This window comes from Euleptes europaea, chromosome 6 (genome assembly GCF_029931775.1).
Source record: "Euleptes europaea isolate rEulEur1 chromosome 6, rEulEur1.hap1, whole genome shotgun sequence".
Lineage (NCBI taxonomy): Eukaryota > Metazoa > Chordata > Lepidosauria > Squamata > Sphaerodactylidae > Euleptes > Euleptes europaea.
This window is the reverse complement of record NC_079317.1, coordinates 87,868,363-87,888,992: the sequence shown is the minus strand read 5'-3', so window position 1 is coordinate 87,888,992 and position 20,630 is coordinate 87,868,363. Positions and strand designations below refer to the sequence as shown.

Here is a 20,630-nt window from a genome sequence, read left to right as displayed (position 1 = left end):
ACAAACTCAACCCCAGCGCCCCCCTACTCTATCAAAAGCATTATTCAAAATAGGGGTTTGCATGACGCACTAAAGAAGGTAATAATAAAATTTCAAAACAGTAACAATTAATTGCACATCTATTCAAAATCAAATTAAAACTTTTTAGTTGAAATGTATTCAACAAAACGTATGAACTTGTTCCAGTGGTACCAGCTCTTCAAAGTCTGAGAAAAAAATTCCGATAGCTTCCACCAAATTTGCCAGCATGGTGCCATAGCTTGATCTATTGTAAATTAGCGAACAACACAGTTGAAGGGGCCCACCTCTAGTGCCCCCCTGCTGCCCCCTTGCCTCTTAGTGCCCCCTAGGTAATCCCACCGCCCCCCTGGGGGTGGTACTGCCCACTTTGGGAATCACTGATATAGATGAAAGATAGGCTGTGCTCAGTTTCAGTTTTCCCCTGTAAAAAGAAAAGATCTATAAAATACTAAAATGCAGTGATACAGAGGAAAGACTTGATTCTGGGGAAAAAACTCCATTCATACATGGGGGAGACAATTGTTTTTATTATGTTTTTGGGTTGAGATAGTGACAATTTGAATACTTCATGTAATTTAGATCCTGTAGGGAAATTGCACACAAGGTTAAATAGATTTTGAGCTATCAAAATTCTAATTGTGTTTCTGAAGCCAGGCATAAATTGTAAGTTATCCTTCAACTTAATCTGTCAGCAGGAAGAAGAAACTTTAAACAAACAATTGCCTGTATAGGATTCAGAGAAATTGTATGAATAGCTATGTATGTTGCAATCTTACTCGTCAAAAATATGCTTTAATTTTTTTTAAAAATTAATTTTTTTAATTGAACCAGTGTATTGACTGAAGTTTTACAATTACATGTACAGAAAGGCAAATCTTTGCAATTTTTTTCCAGGTTTTGCATTTTGCTGTCTTTCTTGTTATAGGAAGTCTAGGGTACACAATGTAACTCCTGCAGGAGATAACATTCTTACCTGCCCTTCTTCTTGCCACATTCCTCCTCTGCGAAGATTCCCCTCCCCGAGGGAATGAGTGAACTGGCATTCCCTGTCCCCCAATCCCCACTTCTCAGTGAATCCCAGGCCTACTGCTGGGGGGTGGGGGAGATTGCCGACTGTCAGCTGACAGCCACTGTTCACCCCCCCACACACACACACATACTGACACATGAACCATAACGGAGCCAGGTTTATCACAGGACAGCCCACTTAGCTCCAGGCATGATCCATTATGGTCCACATAAATGTTTGAGTGGTGCACCCCTGCCTTAATTCAGTTGTCTCAACTGTTAGCTGTTCCTTTGGATATAAATTCTACCATCAGAAAAAAAAAATCAGTCACAGTCAAATCTTTTCATTTTGATCCGTTCTATCATTTTCTAATGCAAATTATATTATTTTTAAAAATAATTTTCCCACTTCACTTTATATTATTTTTCCCTCTTCTCTTTGTGCTATTTCTTATTCAGCATGGTGTAGTGGTTAAGAGTGGCAGATTCTAATCTGGAGAACCGGGTTTGATTCGCCACTCCTCCACATGAGCGGCAGACTCTAATCTGGTGAACCGGGTTGGTTTCCTCACTGCTACATGTCACAGTCCTTTCCAGACTCTCTCAGTCCCACCTACCTCACTAGGTGTCTGTTGTGGGGAGAGGAAGGAAAGGAAATTGCAAGTCGGCATTTAAAAATCAACTCTTCTTCATCACTGTGCTCAATTTTTTTCTTTTTTCTTTTTTGCTGTAGTGTCAATTTGTAACATTCCTTTTTCTCACAGTTTGCACACAGCTATTTGTGTTCAGACTCTTCTAAGTATACATATGCTTTCTTCCCTCAATTTTTGCTTGCTTTTAAACAATGTCACCAAATGCATAATTTTTCTGCCTACCTCACTAGTTTTCTTCACCAGAATAGGCCATCCTCTCCCTCGGCTTGTTCTGGCAGCTGGCATATCTGAACATGGGATGTTGTGTTTGATAATGGGGTAGGGGTGATAGCTGTAAAGCATGTTTTAAAAGTTAAGGAATTGCTGTGGTTGATAGGGTTAAATTTTGGGTTGAAGGTATGAGAAGACTATTTTTGTGTGATCTGGCAAAGAACAACCAGCCAATTGCAATATGGTAGGATGTTTAGTCTGCGAGAGGTGCTGTAAGATGGATACTGTTATTAAGGGTAAATTAAGGATAAAATGTGATCCCTGGGCTCCTCATTCTACCCACTAGGAAGATGTTAGAATAATGAAAGATCTAAGTTATCAGACCTCAGTGAGAAGCAATTTACATTGTAAGTGGTGTCCTTTCTTGGTAGCTGACATGATAAACCACCACCCAAACTGGGATAGTTGGTTTCATGAGTGTTCCTACCTGGAGATATGTTTTCAAGTTAAAATCTGAACATACAAAGCATCAAATTTGTTATTTTTCATGAGAGCTATCAGTTTACAAAGGTTACCTGTTGAGTGAAGGAGTTATTTCACCATGCCTTAATTCACCAATGGTGGTCACTCAGGTGGCTTGTTATACAAAAATAGCAGAGATGTAGGCCATGGTTGCACAAGTAGAAGCTTAGAAGAGATATAGATACTAGAAATGGGAACCTGTTGGATAATTGGTTTGGCCTCATGTAGGGTCAGCCCTGATTAGTATTTGGATGGGAGACCACCAAGGAATACCAGGGTTGCTGTGCAGAGGAAGGCACTGGCAAACCACCTCTGTTAGTCTCTTGCCATGAAAACCCCAAAAGGGGTCGCCATAAGTCGGCTGCAACTTGACGGCACTTTACGCGCGCGCGTGCGCGCACACACACACACACACACGTAGTTACAGAAACCAAAGTGACAATTTGGTTAAAGTATCTTTTTGTCAGTGATCACTAAGAGCCCATATTGACTCAGGTAAGTCATAGTATGCTTCGGGCCTGGATTAAGACATGTTGAGGCCCTTAGTGACATCACATTTAAGAATCTTTCCCCAGTAACTTTCAGTATTTAGAAGACTCTCATAATCTGAGGCCCTAAACTGTAGCTTATTTAGTGTGTGTGTAAACTCAACTCTGGTATCCTTTCATGAGGGCAGTCTCAGAAGGGTAGGTTTAGACATACAGAAATACCATGTGCTTATCTGAACAACCATGGTATTCCTTGTGACCATACTTGTTTAGGGGTTTTTTTTAACCATATGAAGGTGCCATAAGTTATGATGATGGGAAGCAATAGTGTATATATAGTGCAATATTTTACTGTGGCAAATAGCACTATGCAGACATGAACCTGCATATCTGCATAGTGTCTGAAGCTGTCCTATTAGTTTGTAAATAGAATCAACCCTGGGCATTGTACAACACTGTTCCATGTACATTTGCCTTGCCTCATATCCCAGATGTTTGCTGTAATGGGTAGATTAAATGCAGGGATAGACATGAGAGAGAGGAGGATATGTAGGATACCAGGCCTTAGTAGCTAGAATCAGAGAATCACAGAGTTGGAAGGCACCACCAGGGTCATCTAGTCCAACCCGCTACACAATGCATGAAATTCACAACTACCTCCCCCCCATGCCCCATGTGACCCCCTACTCCATCTCCAGAAGATGGGGGGAACCCTCCAGGATCCCTGGCCTATCTGGCCTTGAGGAAAATTGCTTCCTGACCCCAAAGTGGAGATAAGTATTACCCTGGGCATGTAAGAAAGGGCCACAAGAGCCAAACACTGACACAACCCTTCCTGCCCGCCCTCTCATGATCTGCCTGAGTTCACAGAATCAGCATTGGTGACAGAGGGCCATCTAGCCTCTGCTTAAAATCCTCCAAAGATGGAGAGCCCACCATCTCCCAAGGAAGCTGAAGAAGAACATTACACAATAGTATGCTGCTTTTGGCTTATTCTTCTTATGCTGATACAGATTCTTGGGTGCTTGTGTTGGAAGTTTGCCAGCATTGACAAGAGATTGTTCTGGTTGCTTTAACTCTCTGTGTTAAACTCCCTATTGTTTTATGTATATTCTACTGCTTTAGATACCCAGTAGTGAAAGATATGCTGCTGCTTACCAGTACATCATTCTGGCTGTGTTCATGTAAATGTACTCTTTGATAATGTCCCATAATTTTGAGTAGCCCAATGGTGCTTGGACCACATGTTTGTATGTTGCATTGATTATGTATGTCTGTAAGCAGGGAGGTTTTGCTTTTGTATCCAAGATGAATTCATTGTCTGTGTAATGTCTGTGCCAGCATAACGTGGCTATGTGTCCTGCCTTGGTGAATAATGCACTCTTTTTTCCACCAAAATTTGTACATACATTTGTACTTTGTCCTGCTGTTTCGTGCATGTTGTGGCTACTACTGGCATGGCTTCTGAACCAATTGCTCTAATATGCCAATTTTGCTAACGCAAAAATTCTTAAGCTTTCGTTTAAAAAATGAAGAAGAACCGATTAGAATATGTTTTCACTGGATTTTAACTCGAAGTATTGCTAATTTTACCTATCTCCAGTGTTTTTGTAACAAAACCTTTAAAAGACCTGTAAGTTGGATCCAGAACTCATTTTCTCACAAAAGTTAAACTCTTCTCCAATCTCATTTAGCAGAAGGTAGTTTGAACCCAACGTACTAAAATAGAAATAGAAAACATGTCTTCCTAAAATATTACTTTTAAAATAAAATTTATTGCATCTTTAAGAATTTCAACCTGTTCTTCTTTGCGACAGATTATCACTCACATATATATATTCATGTAGGAAAATTCAGGAACAGAATGAGCAAATAAAACATCTGTTGGTTCGTTTTGTATAGTGCTTGCAGAAAAAAATACATCAAGTCAGGAGAATAACATGAAAAGCTATAATTGCTAGTACAAAGCCTAAATAAATTTCTGTAATGGTATCACAGTGGAAAATGCAAAAAGTACTCTTATTACTAATATGCTTAGTTGGAAAACTCTGGGAAGCCAGGTTGCTGCAATGCAGTGATTTTGGTAGTGCAATTTATTACTTATTTATTTATATTATAGTTCGCCCTTCTCACTAGGACTCAAGGCAAATTACATAATGTAAGTCAGTACAATCAAAAGAAGGAGACATCTAACAATGTAACAGGATTAGGAAAGCAGAAATCTGAAATTGCATAAGTATTAAATACGACATGTTGAACAATGCAAGAAATTGTATTACATAAATAGAAATGTAACGCAGTGAGAGCAAGACAAAAACATACTGCAACAGATAATACGTATTACTGATATAATCCACAGTACCATTACCTCTGTTGAATGTAACGTTATAACACTGGCCGATCCTTTCATAAACATGCCCTCCTGAACAGTTCTGTTTCACATAGTTTTCAGAAAGCCAAACGTATGGGAACCTTCCTGACCTCAGGTAGGTCGTTCCATAGGGTGGGAGCCACTACAGAGAATGCACATGTACAGGCAGTTGTTGATGTTGCCCATTTACAGGGTGGCGCCTATAGAAGGCCCTGATCAGGTGAGCGAAGTTGTTTTGGTGGGGCATAGGAGGAGAACCAGTCCTGCAGGTTTTAAGAGTCCCATCCTATGAAAGGCTTTGTATGTGATAACTAGTACCTTGAATTAAACGCAGTAACTAATGGGTAGCCAATGGAATGCATGCAGAATAGGTGTAATGTGCACATAACACCTAGTCCCTGATAATAACCAAACTACGGCAGTCTACACTAACTGGAGTTTGAGTTGATTTTGAAGGGAAACCTATATAGAATGAATTACAGTAATCCAATCTCAAGGATACCGTGCTGTGAGTCTAGGTAAGCCACATCAGCAAAGTCAAGGCAAGGGGCCGTCTCCCAGGCTAAACTTAAGTTGGAAGAAAGTGTTTTTCTGGCTGCATTAACTTGCTTCCTTAACCCTAATGCTGGGTCCTGTATAATCCCTAGACTCTTGACCCAGTCAGCAAGCGCACGCTGAACCTCATCAAAAGTGGGAAGCATGATGTTCTTCAAGACCATTGGGCTTCCCAGCCAGCATTACCTCTGCCTTGTCAGGGTTCAGTTCACTTTGTTCACTCTCAGCCATTTGACCACAGTAGACAGGCTGTGGCTCAAGGCCTCTACCACTTCCCTGAGAGCTTTGGATAGAGATGTACAGCTGGGTAGCATCAGCATACTGATGGCATCTAATCTCAGAATTACAAATGATTTCTTCTAAGGGCTTTACATAGAGATTGAATAGCCTGGGGGATAAAACTGCACCGTATAGAACCCCACAGTACAACTCTCACATTGAAGATAACTAGTCTCCAGTGACAACCTGAATCAAAGTGAATCTAATTTCCTGTTTAGCTTCAAAGGCCACTGTAATTATTTAAAGATAACTGTGACGTTTGCTAAGAATGGTGCTTTGTATATCTACTGTCATTAAGAATAATCAATTTCTCTGTTCTTACAGGCTGTCCATACGGGCATGAGGGCATATATCTATAATAAAAGTTCTGTTATTGGCTCTCAGGCAGAACATTCAGGGATGCGCACATACTACTTTAGTGCAGATACTCAAGAAGATATGAACAGCTGGATCCAGGCTATGAATCAAGCTGCCCTTATGCAAACCTGTTCGTCACCAAAGAGGCAAGTTCAGGGATTACATGTTTTTAAACAAATATATTTCTTTCAAATATGAAGTTGACATGTAAAAATATGTGTTGTAATTCTACAAATAGAGCCAGTGTGGTGTAGTGGTTAGGGGAGGGGTTGTGGCTCAATGGTTGAGCATCTGCTTGGCATACAGAAGGCCCCAGGTTCAATCCCCGGCATCTCCAGTTAAAGGGACTAGGCAAGTAGGTGATTTGAAAGACCTCTACCTGAGACCCTGGAGAGCCACTGCCAGTCTGAGTAGACAATACTGACTTTGATGGACCAAGGGATTCAATATAAGGCAGCTTCCTGTGTGTTCATGTGTGTGTTGGACTAGTACCTAGGAAACCCTGGTTCCAATTCCCATTCGTGCCATGGAAGTTTGCTGGGTGACCATGGACCAGTCACACACTCTCAGCCCTGATCCTCGCTAGTATTTGGATGAGAGACCTCCAAAGAATACCAGGGTTGGGACATGAAGGTAGGCAATGGCAAACCACCTTCGAACATCTCTTGCCTTGAAAACCCTAAAGGGTTGCCATAAGTCAGCTGTGACTTGATGGCAAAAAAAAATTTTTTTTCTACAAAAGTCATCCTAAACTGTTTATAAGTAGTTAGAACTGAATGTCATGTGGAAAAACCGCACACCAGGGCATGCATACGTTGAAATGTAGGTGAAGGAGAAGAAACAAAGAACGCATGCTAAGCACTGATTTACTGTCATGACAAAGAGGGCACAGAGGTAGTTGTTGTCCTTGCGTATCTTATTTAAAAGCAAAATGGCAGCAAACAGCAAACTGAAGCAATTCTAATTTTTGATAAAAATGCATCACATCAGAGGAACTATATGAAAATCTAAAATTATTAATTACTCCTTGTGAACTCACATTAAAACAAAAAAATTGGCTGGTGTTATAAGATAGGGATTCAGTTCTTGAATGGATTTGGAAATCAAGATGATTTATCACTTTAAAATATTTGCATGCTAATTTTTCACTCTGGCAAATGTCTGTATCATGTTTTCATATTGTTCTTCAGAAATACATTTCAGTGTCTTCATGAATGCCAGAACAAAGAGTACCGATTGTTCTAGGGCTCAGATAGAAATTAAATGGATTCATAAGAAATAGACAAAAACCTGTGTCATACTTGAGGTTTTGGGGAGAAGAAAACTGAGGAAGGAAAGAAAATTATTCAGTTATATTACTTGGTTAAAACAAAACATGTAACAAAATAAATGAATGAAATAAAATATATTACCAGCCCATCATCTTAATTCTTTACAGGATCTCCAGCTCAATCAAAACATCAGCTTGTAAAAGTTCTACTTTTCGTGGCAGTTACTTGGACAAATTAGTGATTTATATATTGTGATTTGTCGTTTATGCATTTTGCAAATGCTTACTGGCTATCATCTTTTGCTAGAACTTAAAAACATGAGCTCTCCCTAGCCTTTCAGACCTTAAGATGTGGGGATGAGGATGACAATAGGATGGCCCTGATTCCTCTACTCTCCATTGTACAAAGTATTTGACCCCTCAAATGACCACTGTGAAAGTAAAATATTGCAATTGGACACAAGTAACAGCAGTTTGTGACTTCTCTACTTGGTTTCCTACCATGTTGTTAGAATGCTTAAACAAAGCAAAAGTGTTTAAACATGTTAAATGATGCAGAAATTACCTAGTAGTAGCAAACTCATAGTAACAGATACCCCGTGTTTCCCCGAAAATAAGACATACCCATAAAATAAGCCATAGCAGGATTTCGAAGCATTTGCTCAATATAAGCCATACCCCGAAAATAAGACATAGTGATAGGCGTGGCTATGCAGCGTACGGTACCGGCGCGGAGCGGTAAAGAAGACGGGCAGCCCTTCTCATCTGCCCCATCGTGACAGCTGCTATTTCGGAGGTGACCGGAGAGGGGGCAGCCCCATCAACAAGGTCGGCTCCCCCTGTCAGTTCCCGGTCGTTCTGTGCGTGCTGCAAGCTGAGGCATAGAGGGAGACGTACCGGTAGAAACTGAAAGTAAAAGTCTCAGGGAAGTGAGGAGCAGGACACTCTGCTTTAGGTATCGTGTGTCCTCGGGGAAGAAGTAAAGCTGTGGCTGCCGTTTACTCAGCACTGTGGGTCTCTCTCCACCAGCACCCCTGGTTTGAGGAGAGGGGGCTTCAGTTGTGCATTAGCTACCAGTACTTGCCTCTGTCCCTTTCCATTGTTTGCAAACTCCCAGGCGTCAGGTGTTGCTTTACATGCTTTGCATGGTTGCAAACGTGTAGCTTTGAATGGTTTGCATGGTTGCAAATGTGTTGCTTTGCATGGAGCCTTTTATTTAGCTGCCTTTAGGCCAAGTTATCAAAGTTAGTTCACATGCAGGTTAATCTGTTTTTGTCTCTTGAGTGAGCTCTGCATTTGAAATTCATTGGGATCCATGTGTTGGGGTTAATGATATTTGTCTTCTGCACCTGTTGGATTAATTTCTTTTCTTAGTCTGTGGCAGAAAGGAAGGCAGAGGCTTGGATCCTTTCCTTCCTTTCAGCTTACAGAAGGCACTTCCACCAGGCAAAGTTAGGCAATTTCCCCTCACACTGCATGCCCCTTTCCATGGTCTGCAAACTCCCAGGTGTCAGGTGTTGCTTTGCATGCTTTGCATGGTTGCAAACGTGTAGCTTTGAATGGTTTGCATGGTTGCAAATGTGTTGCTTTGCATGGAGACTTTTATTTAGCTGCCTTTAGGCCAAGTTATCAAAGTTAGTTCACATGCAGCCCTAGTCTGTGGGCCTCTCACACCCCACACAAACACCAGGGGATAGGGGAAAAGCTTCAGCAAGCAGTCTTTGAATAAATGTAGATTGTTGTATCATACTTAATAAAAATAAGACATCCCCTGAAAATAAGCCATAGTGTGTCTTCTTGAGGAAAAATAAATATAAGACGGTGTCTTATTTTCGGGGAAATACGGTAGTATACTGTGGTTAGAGAACATGAAATTGCTACTCAGAAGTCAGTGATACATAATAACTTTTTCATTGTGTTAAAATTAGCTTACAGTGCATTCCTGAAGGGGGTGGGGCGAGTTGGTTTAGGAGCTGACGTGACCCTGTGACGGCGTACGTGCCTGGTTATCCTGGGATAACAGGCACTTATGCCGCCGCGGAAGGCATCCCCACCAGCCCCAGAATGCTACGCTGCAATGTGGGGCTTGGGCGCCGGCGGGGCCTTCCGCTGGCATTCTACCAGCGCAAATCCCTGCGCCAGTTTCCCGGGAGGCATCCTGGTGTGTTCTGGGTGGCGGAGCTGCCTTTAGGCAGCTTCCAAACCCCTTTTGCCCTGGGATTGCTTCCCGGGATGCCGTTGGTCCTGCACCACCTTTTTAGGTGGTGCAGGCCCGCTTTCCCCTATGTGGGGAAAAAGCCTTTTTTCCTGTTTTTATTTTGGAAAAAAGGCTTCCCTCATGGCGTCGGGAAGCCTCTGAGGAGGCTTCTTAGCTGTGCCATCCCAGCCACCATGGTTTGCCCCAGAAATGGGCTCTAAGTATCATGAAAAGCACACAAGCAAATAATTCTACTTTTATAAAAGTAATCAGCAAAGGGAAAAAAAACATTTCAATGTAACAGATCTTAATTACTACTTTAATTATGTACTTTAAGGTGCATATTTAACAATAGGCTCAGGTCGAATCCCATTGAAGTAACTGCATAAGACTGCATCATAAGTGATATATGTGCCTTTCTTTAAAATACAGAAGATAATAGGAATTGTATTTATTTATCTTGTTACTTTAAAACATTTATATCCTGTCTTATCTGTTTGGATTCAAGGTCACTATTAGTGCAGAAAAGAGGTTGCAAGGGCATAAATTATAACAGTCCAATAAAATAATATGCAGGTGAATTTCTTTACACATTACTTCCTCCACAAGCATTTTTGAAGGCATGCCAATACTCTTGACATGTAGGAACAGAACCAGTGCCTCTCTTTCTTAATGTTGAGCAACACTTGGAAGCTGCATTAGCATATCTCACCAGATTAGCTAGTCAAATAAGCTGCTGTTTTTTAACTGCATGTGTTTTTTTCCTTAGAGAAACAGAAAAAATAGATCAGCAAGCTGTTCCTCAAGCCAATCATGTGGATACCTGCAAAGAATGTGCAAAGTTAAGCCCTGCTGATGCACAAGGAAGTTATAGGAAATCACTTGAAAGCTCTAGATATGAAAAGCAGGAAGTAATGAGGAGAGTAAGAGAAAATGACCGTTACGCTGTCAGAAAGGACACTGTAGAATCCAAGAGGAAGAAATCTAAACATCCGTTGATGTCAGAGGGTGGCGGTCTGAATCCTGAGGTAACAGTTTCTCGATCCCAAGTTTCTCCGCTTGTTGAGAAGAATGGATTGCTTTCCAGTTCATTAAATACAACTGCTGGCCCAGTGGAGCAGAATGGTACTGGGTTGTATAAACGAGGATTTGTCCCCAGACCGACTCAAGATAAGCAGAAACAGCGGAAGCACAACTTGGCTCATATAGAGCACTGGGTAAAAGTCCAAAAAGGAGACAACAAAAGGTGAGTAATAAGTTAGGATGAGTTGTTTTATTACTTTAAAAAAATGTATTGGATCACTCTCTTCGTCTTCCGGGTCATATTCATAATTTCTGTAAGGTCAGCTTCCCTGTCGGTGGTCTCACACAGCAGAGTAAGACAGTTCAGAGGCGGGGCAATGACTGGACTCTTCATCACTTAGGTGCTTCTCTGCTTTAGGTTCAGAGTCTTCCTCACAAGGAGCTTTACTGCTGAGTTTCTTTAACCCTTTGCAAAAGAATTCTACTTCTCATAAGTACATCTGTTGGATCAGTCCAGTGGTCCATCTAGTCTAGCATCCTGTGTCACACAGCGGCCAGCCAATTCCTCTGGAGGTCCAACAACAGGGCACAGGCCAAGGCGGCCTCCTGATGTTGCCTCCTGGCATTGGAATTCAAGAGTTTACTGCCTCTGGATATGGAGGTTCCCTTTCAGTTACCATGGCTAGTAGCCACTGATAGACCTCTCCTCCATGAATCTGCCCTTGAAACTAATCCCCTTTTCAAGTTGTCTGTGACTGTGGCTGGCACCTCTGGCAACAAATTCCACATTTTAATAACTCGTTGTGTAAATGAGTTTTTCTTTTTGTCCATCCTGAATTTACTGCCCATCAGCTTCACTGGATGCCCTTGAGTTCTGGTATTTTAGGAGAGGGAGAAAAAACTTCTTTTTGTCAACTCCACCCCGTGCACAATTTTATTAACTTCTATCATGCCCCTCCTTCGCCATCTCTTCTCTAAACTGAAAAGTTCTAGACTCTTCTGCCTTTCTTCATAGGAAAGGTGTTTCAACACACGCTAATCATCTTGGTTTCCCTCTTCTGTAATTCAGCTATGCAATGTTCTTTTTTGAGATATGGTGGCCAGAACTGCCACAGTGCTCCAAATGAGGCCACACCATAGGAGCATTATAATATTGGCTGTTTTGTTTTCAATCCCTTTCCTAATAACCCCCAACATAGCGTTTGTCTTTTTCACTGCTGTGGCACACTAGGCTGACACTTCCATTGAGATGTCTGCTACAACCCCAAGGTCTCTTTCTCTCTCAGACCCCATTACCCTATACTTGAAGTTGGGATTTCTTGCTCCAATATGCATCACCTTACACTTACCAACATTGAATGTCATTTGACACATGGTTGCCGACTCACTTAATTTGTGGAGATCCTCCTGGAGCTCTTCACCGTTGGCCTTGGTTTTCACCATCCTGAATAATTTCATGTCATCTGCAAACTTGGTCAGTCACTGCTCACAGTTCCAGATAATTTATGAATGAATTAAATAGCACTGGCCCCAATACTGATCCTTGTGGAACCCCGCTGCTTACCTCCCTCCTGAATAATTTAGTTTTGCATAGTTTGCAGAAAGCCAGGAGAGTGGGAGCCTTCCTGACCTCCTCAGGCAGGCCCCAGGTGGGGCCCTCAATAGAGAATGCACGTGTCCTGGCAGTTGTTGATTTTGCCCATTAGCTAGCAGAAATTTTGGCCATGTCAAGGTAGGCTATCTTGCAGGCTAGAGATAGACAACAGCACAGTTTGCGGCTGCACTAATTTGCTTCTCCTGCAGCAATGCTGTATCCACTGTAACCCCTAGGCTCTTCACCGAATCAGCAAGGGTCAGCTGAACCCCCTCATAAGTGGAAAGCACAATGTCCTCCAAGATCTCCACCTTCCACAATGGTAGCATATCTGTCTTGTCTGGGTTTAGCTTCAGTTTGTTCTCTTTCAGCCATTTGACCACAGCAGTCAGGGAGCGGCTCAAAGCCTCTACCACATCACTAGGGGGTTTGGTAGGAGAAATAGAAGCCTTCCTGCTCATGTGGAGGACCTTGTGCTTCCCTCAATGTATTCTCTGGATTCTGAGTTTAACCTGTTTGAGTGGCATGCATGTTTTTGGCTGAAAATTCATAGTGAAAAGCATAAGGCAGCAGCATCACGGGTGCACAAAAAGGAGCCTTGAAATATTTCTTCGTATCCATGTTATTAATGGACTAGAATTCCTAATATTGCTTTTTAGAGAATGGGTATTTTCAAACATTATTAGAAATTCCATTTTATTACTTGGTTAAATAAACTGGATTTAAACGTTGAAGAAAATATTTGAGGGGTTTTCTTTTGAAAATACTCCCACTCCTTTTGTGGTCCTGGTACTGCCCATTGGGCAGTTGGAAATGGATATAAACATGTACACATGAAGCTGCCTTGTACTGAATCAGACCCTTGGTCCATCAAAGTATTGTCTACTAAGGCCGGCAGCGGCTCTCAGGGTCTCAGGCAGAGGTCTTTCACATCACCTACCTGCCTAGTCCCTTTAACTGGAGATGCCGGGGATTGAACCTGGGACCTTCTGCACGCCAAGCAGATGCTCTACCACTGAGCCACAGCCCCTCCCCTATAACCGCTTATAAAACAATATGTGGAAAAGTAAATTAAAACATCATATTTTGGAAAAAATAACTTGGTTAATCATCTTCTACTTGGCTTTGTTGTATCTTCTTGGTTGAGGCATCGAAGATTTTATCCCCAAAATGGGACATATGTGGGCTTGGGGAAAGCAGAAGTGTACTCAGAATTACGTATCAGCTGTGAGAAATGGATTCGGCTTTAGTACTGCAGGTTTTGAAAGGATATTATAATAGTAGATGTGTACATGGAAATTGCATTTGCATGATTATTCACAATTAAACACAACCCCACTGTGAGTAGTGTCCTTTCTTAAGAATAGGATGCAAGTCCCCGTGAAAAGTAGTGCAATGGAGAGAGAAAAGGCCTTACTAAACTAGAGCATGATTTACTGGCCATCAGACATAGGGATCCACTATGAGTTGGGACTCTTTGGTACGCTTACTGGGAAACTGGGAGGTGGGGACTGCCCTAAGGTCCAGTCTGAATGTATCCAAAATTTTATGCAGAGGTCAGGGAGGAAATGGTCTTTTACCAGCTGATTGCCCTTCCACGGACAGTTCATTTTCCCAAACCGAGAGTCCTAATGATAGAGGTCAGCAGGTGGCAGCCAGTTCTCTTTTCTCTATCCACTTGGCTCAGAGCCATTAAAAAACAAGATTTCCCTCCCAGTGCAGAGCCCAAGAATTACAGCCTCATGCTTGTTTCCTTTTGCATAAAAAGTGAGACTGTTTCCTTGGGAGTTAACTTGGCAGAAGGCCCAGAAGAGTCACTGGAGGCATTAAATCAATAGCCTCTCGATTGTGCAGAAGATGAGATTGTTTGGGTGACATGATTTCCTGTTAAATTGGCCAGTCAGGCCTGAGCTACATTAGCCTTCAGCCAGGATTCATCATCTTATTGTGAAGGCCAGTGGTAAAATGACAGGCTTTCACTTAATCTTAAGCCAAGCGTCTTGTTTTTTGCTCGGTAACCTCTTATTAAATACTCCCTGTGGACAAAGACATTCGTGGATGCTGTCAGGGGTTGACTTCGGGGTAGAAGTCCGGGACACTTGCTCCCAGGTTCAGCAGGGGAGGTCCAGAAGCAGCCTGTAGCTTTGCATTTGAAGTACGTTTTACCATCAGGGGGTAGGGAACATGTGGAAGACTTAAGTCCATAATCTAAAATTACCTGACTGCACCATTAAAGGTGTTTTGATTTTATAGGGGGAAAGTCTTTATCACTCTATAAATGTATGTGTAACGCGTGCTGAAGCTTGGTTTTTCCCTTTTACATGTTAATATATAGAACTTCTTGTTAAGGGAATCACATTTGTTGAGTGTTTCTACCACCTAGTGGCCAACATATTGTTGAGAGAAGTGTAGGCGAAAATGTGCTTTAGCACCTTAGGCTGCAGTTAGGGAAGTTTCCAAGAATTTTTCTTTAAACAGTGAATGTGAAATATTTATACCCTGTCTTTCTCCTGAGGCTTAAGCTAGCTCACTATTCCAAGTTAAAACCATTCATAATACAATATAACCCATTAGCATCCCTCCTCCCAGAAAACACCGGCAGTTTAAACACATTAAAAACCCAAACAATTAGAACAATCTTACAGCCCTTCCTAAAATGTTCTAATCGTGGCACCTCTTTGGACAACCTTAGGTGACAGCCACTGTTGAAAAGTACTAGGTTGCGGCAGATGCCAGTAAGATAACCTTAAGCATGGTTACACCCAGCAAGTGACAACTAGAGAACTATAGTTGGTGCACAACACCATATGGGGAGTTCTTCATATATCTGTTACATCAGTTGCTGGGGAACATGCTGTTGCAGTCATCCTGCTTGAGGGCTTCCTAGAAGCAGCTGGTAGCCACTGCATGAATACAATACTTGACTTGATGGGCCTTTGGTGCAGCATGGCTCTTATGTTTGGGGTCCTAGGTCATGACAGGGTTTAAAGATTATAATTGAATTGGACTTGGGGGGACGGGGACTGGCAAACATAGCTGTTTTAGACTAGGCAAGATGAGTTCCCATCAGCTAGCCCCCGACAATAATCAGGCTGCCACATGCTAGAGTAATAGCATTTTCTGGCATGTCTTCAAGGGCAGTCCCTTGTAGAGCTCATTACAATAGTCAACCATGAGGTTACAAAAGCATGGACTAGTGTGGCCAGGTCAGCTGAGTCTAACTGTCATTCTAAGTAGAGTTCCCTTTAACTTCAGTGGACTTAGAAGGTTGCAATCATGCTTTTAGGATGGGCATTGTACAAAAGAGTGAACCAGATAAGGGTGTAAGAAAGAACTCTTGGCTGTCACCCCAACTTGTTTTTCAAACAGCAAGGCTGTGCCCATTTTTATTTATTTATATTTCAATTTACCATGAGCTCTCCCAGTCTCTTAACCTTCTCTGCAAATGCCAGCTCCACTTCATACAAAATAAGTCCATCCTGTCCCTCCAAAGCATCAGTTTCCTTGTCCCAACATTTCCTCCATCTTGCCTATATTGAGCCTCATATGTTTCAGCCATTTGGCCATGGCCTCATATTTCAGAACTGAGAAGGATGCATCTGGAAGCAAAGATACCTAAATCTGAAGCTAGGTTTCATTTGCTTATTGGTGATATCCAACCCCAAAGTTCCAGACCATGTCATTCAGCAGCCTCATATAAATATTGAAGAGCATGAGTGACAAAGCAGAACTTTGAAGCACTCCACTACAACTAATAAATAATCTCTGGTGCCACAAGGCAACTATAAGACATTAATTTCGAGAGCCATCAGTTTCTATGGGCCACACACACACACACACACACATTTATTTTGTACAATAGTTCATTCATTCACAATAATTGTCCCTGGTAAACAGGTTTCTAAGGTTTTTGAAACCATATTAAAAACCTCTTTACCAGAAGTGAAGCTAGGACGAGTTTACCTGTCAGGAAGGGAGATCTCTCTTTCAAATTATCTTCAGCTCTCTGAAAAAAACTATCCACTTTCCTCAGCCTTAAAAGACCAACTGGTTATTGCAGATAGTAAGATGCGGCAATTGTTTAATTTTCTAAATGGCTGAGTTTAATAATAATGCTGTGTTGATTTATTTTTCTCTCTCTCACAGTCTTGCATCTGACCAGAATCGCCAAGTTCCCAGTCATTCTGTCTCTTTTCCTGAAAATTATCACACCTTGCCAAAGAATGCCAGGCAGCCTTCAGGAAATTCACCTCCCCCAAATCGCAATTTGCCAAGTGATTACAAATATGCCCAAGACCGAGTTAGCCATCTGAAGATGTCTCATGATGAGAGAAGAGCTAATAAAGACGGTACTGTATGGCAGCTATACGAGTGGCAACAGAGGCAGCAGTTTAAACATGGCAGTCCAACTGCCCCTGGTTTTTTAGGTTCTCCAGACTTTACAGACCATGGTAAAGGAAGAAGCTCACTAGATATTCCGCGTTCTGTTTCTGTTCCTCCATCTCCTTCTGATATACCTCCACCAGGACCCCCTAAAATCTTTCTACCCAGGAGGCCACACACTCCTGCAGAAAGGGTTACTGTCAAGCCATCGCATGAGAGACAAACGATTGACATTCCTTTTGTGGGATCACCAAGGAAGATTCGAAATCATACTATAAAGGTGAGTGAATTGCTACTGGTGTGTTTCCTGGTTGACTAATCTGCTTATTATAATGGCCTGTATCCAGCCCCCTGTGCACAGAATGTGGGATTTTTCCTAGGGAGATCATTCCCAGGGTCACAGGACCCGTGCAGAGGAACAGAGAGAGCCAGCGTGGTGTAGTGGTTAAGAGTGGTGGACTCTAATCTGGAGAACCTGGTTTGATTCCCCACTCCTCCACATGAGCAGCAGACTCTGTTCTGGTGAACCGGGTTGGTTTCCTCACTACTCCACATGAAGTCTGCTGGGTGACCTTGGGCTAGTCAGTTCTACGTCACAGAAGATGTAAGTGGGCAGGGGCCCGCATATGCCACTCTGAACACCTTGAAGGAAGAGCGGGATGAAAATGTAATAGATCTGTGAGCATGAAAGAGAGAGTGAAAACTGACAGAAACCTTGGATGAGGGCAGTGATTTGGGGCGATAAGCACTGTGAGTTTAACAAGAAAGTTATTTATTCCTGTTTGAAATCACTTTTTAATGCTGTTTTTCAATTTGTACAGAACTCAGCACACATGGACAGACGATCCATGCCTACAATGGGATATATGACCCATACTGTAAGTGCTCCAAGTTTGCATGGGAAATCAGTAAGTATAAGCATTTCTGTTTCCTTCCTCTTCTATACCACCAGTATGATGGTGGCACTAATGATGTCTGACTCCAAAACAGTAATTGATTTTTCATGTCTTGCTTACGGAATCAAGTAACTCGAACTTTCAGCATCTACTGAAGCCATTATGAGCTGAACTGTTTGCTACAGTCAGAAGACAAGTTGACCCTGCTTTGACGTTTATGTGTTCTGACATTAAATTCTGTATTCCGTTCAGACAATACTATGAAATATTTGCTTAATTGTGTCATATAAATGTTTTCTGGGCACCGTAGGTGAAGAATGTAGCTACATGTGACTCTCCCTGAAAACTGCTAATTTCCTCTTTACAATGTGTCCAAATACCTGCAGCCTGAAGAGCTAACATTGCTTCTCATTCGATTAAGGAGACATCAGGCTAAGTTGGCTAGTATACGAAATTACACAATCGCCCAATTACTACAGCACTTGCCAACTAATTCCACCTATCAGGTTAGCTGCTTGTTGGCTCGTGTGCGCCGTACATGACATTCTGTGACTCCGCAAGTGCTTCACTGGTGCCATGCTTGAGTCTGTGCTTTCTTACCCATTCCTCAGTATTTTCCAGTCCCTGGATCATCCGTGGTTATTGCTCTGGCATGTGCTGGAGGTTATAAGCATTTTAAGCTACAGGGTGCTGCTGCGTATGGATTAACTGCTTTTTGGATATTATTTTGCTTTGATGTTTATTTTTTGTGAATGTCGCCGTCTTACAGAAAGTTGTTCAGAAAACAAGCTTGAAGATGTATTAATTGTGGCTGAAAAAGTGAACGTCTTAATTGCTGGAACAGGCTTGCTTTACCACATCATACTGTTTCCCCCTTTAAACTATATTAAAGGTAAAGGTAGTCCCCTGTGCAAGCATTCCTGACCCATGGGGTGACGTCACATCCCAACGTTTACTAGGCAGACTTTTGTTTACGGGGTGGTTTGACAGTGCCTTTTCCAGTCATCTTCCCTTTACCCCCAGCAAGTATATTAGCAAATGGTAAAGGGTACCAATATTACCTCAGCACTGTGTCAGTCATGTTAATTCATCACAGTCCTAGATTGCTACACAAACTAGTGACGATAAACGTTTGGTTAACTGTAAATGGAGTGGATGGGTGGAAGTGGGACATTAATAGTTCAGCCCCATGACTGGTGCAGTAGTCTAGGGAAGAAACTTTAGTTGGGAATCGTAAAAAAAACATTCTGCATTAGTTTGAAAGGCCTAGCTCATAGAGCTGAAGGTGGCAGCCACCTCTAAAAAGATTTCCTTATTGTCAAGCAAATTAATACTTAAAGACTAACAGCGTATTCCTGAAAGGAATGCCTGCACCGGGCTTAGGAGGCAACCCGCCCGGCACCAAAAACCTGTGAACCCTCATAGGGTTGTACGGGAGATGCGCCAGCAAAAAGCTGGCGTACCTTGAGAAAAACAAAAAGGGGTGTTCTAGCTCGGGAGGCCAACTAATGTTGCCCCCACCCCCAGCTGGCACCGGAACGTCCCAGGAACGCCTCCCGGGGCACTGGAACGCCTCCTGGCTCACTGCCGCAGCCTATGCCGGCAGCCGGAGGCCAGTGGGAGGCTTCACCGGTGGCCGAGGCAAGTGCTGCGGCGGTGGCCGGGGAACGGCGGCCGGGCCTGTACGCAGGCGCTGGGGCCACTCACACCGGCGTGCGCCATCCGGTGGTGTGGGTCCCTGCGCCGGCGGAGGCCTTCATCGGCCTCCTAAGGCCTTTTGCCGCGGCCGCCAGCACATTTCAGGAATGCGCTGAGAAACAATAAAATAGTTTGTCCATTTGTTTGTGAGCCAGTGTAGTGTAGTGCTTAGGGTGTTGGAGTGGGAATGGGGAAACCAGAGTTCAAATTTCAACTCATGCTTGAAGCTCACTGGATGACCTTGGGCCAGTCATACATTCTCTCAACCTAACCCAACCTCACAGGGTTGTTGTGAGGATAAAACATAGGAGAGAAGACTCATTTGGAGCTCCTTGGAGAAAGGGTGGGATAAAAATAAAATAGATGGGTAGAAGTGCTTCATTTTATTCATTTCTCATTTAGCTGTGAATAACAGTGGTGTGTTCCTAGATGGCTCCTTTATCATCATAATGCTGTTGCAAAAAATTCCAGTAGCATTTGCCCGTATCATAATGCAGTAAGCCATCATTTTTTTATTTCATATGCAGGTTGATGATACCTACATCCAGCTGAAGAAAGACCTAGAATATCTGGATCTAAAGGTAAAACATATACACATCATTCAAGTGATGTACAGTTTTTTTCTACATTGTTTTACACTTATCCATCATGCCTTATCCATCAGGTAAATTTTGGTTTCTTTTTGCATAACTAAAATAATTTTTAACTATTAAATGCATGAGATATACACTGTAAACTGAAGGCAGAATCAGGAGCACCTGTTCCTTACAATTTTCTTGTAGCTTATTTTTGACATTTTTCTGTGCTTTTTACATATTTCCCCCAGACATTAAAATAAATACATGAATAAATAAAACCACAGAGATTGAAATTTGCAGTGAAAGACTGATGTAATGTATGTGGGGAGGCAGTACCCTATTCCTTCTAGTTTACCTAATACCCCCGGAGCTGCTTTTTCCCCAGGAGGGAAAGAGATGGGTATCTATATGAATGAAAGACTTTTATCCAGAAAACCCACAGAAGGATAAATCTTTAACAAACGTCTTTCCCATTTACCATGTTGGAGAAAGCAACGTGAAGCTGAGAGACATATATAGTTTGCCCC

The 20,630-nt window shown here is 42.3% G+C and overlaps 1 protein-coding gene across 1 annotated transcript in view; it reads left to right on the top strand.

The window, feature by feature from the left end:
- The window catches only part of PLEKHA7 (pleckstrin homology domain containing A7), a 163,538-nt gene that overhangs the window by 100,768 nt on the left and 42,140 nt on the right, over nt 1-20,630 (top strand). The window contains exons 9-13 of the mRNA XM_056851148.1: nt 6,432-6,610; nt 10,701-11,177; nt 16,695-17,211; nt 17,753-17,839; nt 20,053-20,106. Coding sequence (XP_056707126.1) covers nt 6,432-6,610; nt 10,701-11,177; nt 16,695-17,211; nt 17,753-17,839; nt 20,053-20,106 — 1,314 coding nt within the window. The remainder of the gene's footprint in view (nt 1-6,431; nt 6,611-10,700; nt 11,178-16,694; nt 17,212-17,752; nt 17,840-20,052; nt 20,107-20,630) is intronic.